At 36.7% G+C, this 5347-nt stretch overlaps 1 protein-coding gene across 1 annotated transcript; it reads right to left on the reverse strand.

Moving 5' to 3' along the window:
• Nucleotides 1–676: 676 nt before the first annotated feature.
• Nucleotides 677–3171, reverse strand: LOC108999139 (putative receptor protein kinase ZmPK1). The gene has a single exon (XM_018975932.2). It carries the CDS (start codon nucleotides 3086–3088, stop codon nucleotides 677–679), a length of 2412 nt encoding a protein of 803 aa, XP_018831477.1. The 5' UTR covers nucleotides 3089–3171.
• Between the last annotated feature and the right edge of the window lie 2176 nt (nucleotides 3172–5347).

Raw genomic sequence — 5347 nt, forward strand, 5'->3', positions numbered from 1 at the left:
TGCTTCTCCATGCATCTGGATTTGAATGTTTACTAGCTAGTCCTTAATTGATAGGAAAACCTCTACATGACCACCCATTACCTTCTTTTCATATATACGTTTAAATTCTTGTTTAAGACAAGACCTTGGAAATCAGGTGAATGTACGTAGAAGTCATCAAAGCCAAAGAAGTCGACGTCAACAAGTTCGGCCCCCACAATCAACTTTATAAGTCAACCTCAATCTAAAGTCTTCAAAGCGGTGAGTTGCCGCTTACTCATTATGTAGCATATTTGTTAATGGGGTGGTGGAGTTGGTAATTTTTTAGATTATAAAAATATTATTAAATTCTTAATAAAAATTAATGGGAGCAATATTAATTTATTGCAAAGAACATGTTTCAACTAGATATATTATTTAAGTTTACATACTAATAGAAAAATATCAATACACTGTAAAGACCCGAGGGTATCAATATACCACAAAATTATTATATCAAAGATATAACATAATATGGATTCAAGAATAAATAACATGCTTACATTTAATTTCTAAAACTCATAAATCACATGAATATATGCATAAAGTATTCCCAAAATATATATTTCAACCATTACGAAATTTAAATTATAAATTATAAAAACAAAAACAAAAAATAACATTATAAATTATTCTTCTTACTATTAATTTATATATATCAGTTGACCTCTTCGCAGCGAAGCATCTCAACAACCTGGGTCATGGTGGGCCTATCATCCTTGTCTTCTGCAACGCATTGCAAAGCCACCTTGAGCAGAAGCTCCATCTTAGCCGAGTCATATCTGCTGGCCATGCTTGGATCTACAATCTCCTCAATATTAATCCACGACTCCCTTGAAGCTTCACCATCAGCATGCATGATCTTCTCCCTCACCAGCGTGACCAATCTAGTATGCTCTTTCGCCCCTCCGCCACCAGAGCTATGCCGCGTACCTGTGGGGCTCTTTCCGGTAACCATTTCCAGCACCAAAATCCCATAGCTATAGACATCAACTTTAGAGGTGATGGGAAGATTATAAACCCATTCAGGAGCCATATAACCTCTAGTTCCTCTCATCTTTGAGAAGCTTGAATGATCATGCTCACCTCTATTCAGTAGTTTAGACAGACCAAAATCTGCTACCTTTGATTGATAGTTGGAGTCCAAGAGTATGTTATGAGGCTTTACATCACAATGTAAAACCCACTCTAGACACTCTTCATGCAAATAAGCTAGGCCTTTCGCTGTGCCCACCGCAATATCAAACCTCTTTTTCCAATCAAGTTCGTTAGAAGTAAGTTTTTCTGCTAAGGATCCATGCTCCATGTACTCGTACACCAGAAGCCTATGCTTTCCCTCTGCGCAGTAGCCCCAGATGTCTATCAAGTTCATGTGGTTAAGCCTCCCAATGGTATTTACTTCTGCTAGGAATTCGGCTTCTCCTTGGTTAGCTTCGTCGAGTCTTTTGATTGCTGCAACTCGCTTATCAGGCAGTATACCTTTGTATACTACGCCACCCCCTCCACGTCCAATCACTTCAACGAATCCCCTTGTGGCCTTTTTCAGCTCAGAAAACTTGAATCGCTTGAATCTAGACATCAGGAGGTATCCTTCTGCAACTGGGTCGGAATTCTTACTGCTCATGAACAAGGAGAAGAACACCAGAAAAATGCAGGTTACCTCTAGGCCTCCCACTGCAGTAGCAAACCAAAGCAAAAAATTCAGTGTCTTATTTTCATACTTTCCACTAAGTTCGGCTATGCAATCCAACCTTGATTCGGCGGCATCCAGCGTCCTGTTATAGACAAAACCAGCTTTGGGTACTTTTAAATAAAAGTCGCCCTCAAAATTTGGTGCAAGTTGTCCATTAAATAACTCTTTCTTGAGGTAACATAAATAGCCACCGTACTCGGCTGCGCTAAATTTAAATTGGAAACCTTTGCAACCACACGTCGTCAGGCATTCGATTTTACAGTGTTGTAAGGTCACATTAGGCTGGAACTCTAGATCATAGCCATAGAACTCAACATGAGAAAGTTGGACAAAACTAGAGAGCTTTTCATGACTCTGATTGCAAGGGAGATAGAAGTCTGCTTCACACCCAAAAGACCAATCAGTTGGATCTTTCATCTTGAATCCCTGCAAGCAAGAGCATCTCCTGCCGGAAGCATGATCATAACTACAAACACTATTGGGCCCACATATGCCATGAATCGTGCATGGATCCGACACCGCTTGCCATGTGACAACCCAATCCCACCCTTCATTCATTGCTTCCAGGCTGTACAATCGAAGGTTACCATCACGATCAAGAGTTAATCTTCTGTGAGTTTTCACACCAAAATCTGTAGCTAGGATCACCAAATGATCAGATGACCAGAAATAGCCCGACTCGTTCAGTACTGCAGCTCTACTAGAGTTGTACATAGACCTTCCGGCTAGTCCAGGATCACTAAGCCATGGGTCAGGCCAGTAGAGACTGGATACAACAGGACCTTGGTATAACAGTCGAAGGACATTATCGTTGTCAAAAAATAGCTTATAGTAGCCAGAAGAATAGTCTACTTTGCTTGATTTTGATACAAGGGTTGAATACCTGGTTAGTGTTTGTTGTGGAAGAAGAGTATCTGTTGGTGAATCAAAGCTCTGCCAGATGACACCACTCTGAGAATGATTTAGAACAAGATTTCCGGTGTTTTGGAGCTGTAGTTGAAATTTCGAGGACTCCAAAGGGGTCGAGGGTGCTGTTCTGGTGGCCCAAACGGTTATACCGACAGAGTTTGTTAGGCGAAGCTTGCCATCTTTCGAAAGCGAAAGCTGCGAACCTGTTCCATCAACCGGATCATCTCGGTTTGCCATCCAAACAACGGTCGGAGCTGAGGACCTTGTCAACCATATGGCAAAGCAGAAAGCGTTTTCACGGACCGGGAAAAATCCCGCAGAGAAATCACCATTGAGAGAAACCAGTTTGTCGCTTGGGTTCTCAACAGATAAAGATGAGCCTCTGAGAACGTCAAATGTTTTTGATGATGAAGATAGGAGAGGAGTTTGGATGAGCAAAAGAAGAAGGAAGAAAATTGAGATATCCATGATGAGAATGCAAGAGGGTTACATAGTCGAGATCATCTTTCTACTTTCTGAGTCTTTATCTACGGTACTGATAGATGCATATATACAGGGGAAGAATGCAAATGTTCGCCATTTGTTTTCCCAGCCCACTTATTAATAAACTAAAACGAACGTTTGCAAGACCATTCCTCAGACAAAGACTATCGGTGAGAAATTAAACCACCGGATGTCCCTGTTTTATTATTGTACGTCAGTGTTGATTTTTCAAACTCAATGGAGATTTTCAGAGTGTTGACGTGTCTTTTTCATAATTTATAACGTCATTATTTAGACAAGAAAGAAGTCGATTGAAATCTTATCTCTATATACCAAACTTCAAGCTTGGAAGATTTTCTGATTAATGTCATGATCATGTAGTCAAAGTACAGCTTAAAACCTAATTATATATGGCCTTGCTTGATGGTACTGCAAGTTTACGTTGACTCTCGCTAGCTAGCTTAGGGTTATCTGATTAATGTTAATGTTATGGACAAGTACTTTTAAATGTATAAATTTATTTTACAAAAAAGTTAATTCCACTATAAAAAGAAATTGATTTTTTTTTATTATTATTTTTACAGTGAAGTCTATTCTTTTTATAAAAATTCTGTTTAAAACTTGTAAATCTTATATATATCGTTATTCTCTTTTAAAACATACTGATAAGACTTAATTTTCTAAGCAGGCTTCAAAAATATATCTATATATATATATTATTTTCAATGTCTTTTCATATATCTGCTTATACTATATAAAAAAATTTCAAAATATATACACAAAATGTATATTCATCGACTAGCTTTAAATTTTTTTTTTCTTTTATATCTTTCCCTCCATGATTTCTCTCATTCCTTTTAAATTCTACTAAAAATATTAAGGACGATGCTTAATCATGCACTGCTTGAAGAAATCGTCGAACAAAATCTACATCGCACATCAGCATCGGCATCGACATCGACATCAACTGTTGATATGAAAAACATAATTAAAGTTGATGATGTTGCTGGCTTCCTCAAATCATTACAACCAATGATGGTACATCTCTACGGTCTTCTTTATCTTTTTTTATCTTTATATATATTGCCTAATAAAAATACTGCACATGCATTTTCAAAATAAATATAACATTCTCCTAAGGCTACATACTATTTACAACCATTTAAGAACATATATCTGTTCAAAATTTAATGCAGAAGGCAAGATTTTGGATTAAAGCAACCATCTGTGTGGTTGATCTCCATCAAATATTCTTCTACATGTCCTGCATTGGATGTAAGAAAGGGACAGGATATGAACAAAATGAAAAATTCATGTGTTACCATTGCAAGTATATGAGTAATGCACAACCATGGTATATATGTTATATTCATATTTTACATCACAAATATAGTTTGTTTAATCAATTTTATGTTATATTCAAATTATTATTTAATCATTTAGACTCAAAAATATAGTTTGTTTATACAGCTGTCGAGCCTATATCGACCTTGACGATGGTAGTGGACGACTGGGGGCTATCATTTTTGGTGAAATCGCAGAAGAAGCTTTAGGTTGTACAGCAATCGAACTAATGGAACACACAGGAGAGGTAACCAACTTTTCACGCAATAACTATCTTTTTAACACGTAGAAATCAATCTTATTTTTCGGGGTAGATTTGTCTTTTTCTAAACTAGAAAAATTTTAAAACAAATGTTAGAACTTGGAAATTTATAATTCCCTATTGTTTAAATTCTATTACAGATTTCCTTCTGGTGCTTCAATTGAGGATTTGTTTATATAACATGTGTATTTTTCTATGGTATTTTGGAATGCTTATGGTAAATTAAAAACATTATAGCGTCTTCTACAAGGATTTTCTTGGAGGATTTTCGTGATGGAAGTATTTTCATTTCAACGATGGGTCCAAACAACTATTTTTTCTTTGACCACACAATCTCCAAACTTCTTTCTTAGCATTCTCAAATGTAAAAATTTGTTTAATGTTTGGTTCTTTTCTCTTTGGTAGTTGACAAAATGTGAGATTGATACTAAAAAGTTGTAAGTGCTAAAAATAACTTCCAAACATAGAAACTTGGCCAATAAGTGGTCTGGGGTCCTCAAGTATCGAGAGTAAATACATTTATATAATAGGAAGAGAGCCAAAGGCAATTTGGTTGAGAAAGAAGAAGCCATGTTTGCAAATGAATTGTACTGTACGTGTTATGCTTTGGGTTCCGACCGAAGGGAAATGGAAATTAA

The sequence above is a fragment of the Juglans regia genome, chromosome 8, assembly GCF_001411555.2.
Source record: "Juglans regia cultivar Chandler chromosome 8, Walnut 2.0, whole genome shotgun sequence".
In the NCBI taxonomy this organism is placed as follows: Eukaryota; Viridiplantae; Streptophyta; class Magnoliopsida; order Fagales; family Juglandaceae; genus Juglans; species Juglans regia.

Coding starts and splice junctions, on each gene's coding strand:
- LOC108999139 (XM_018975932.2), bottom strand. CDS start 3,088: ATGGATATCTCAATTTTCTTCCTTCTTCTTTTGCTCATCCAAACTCCT.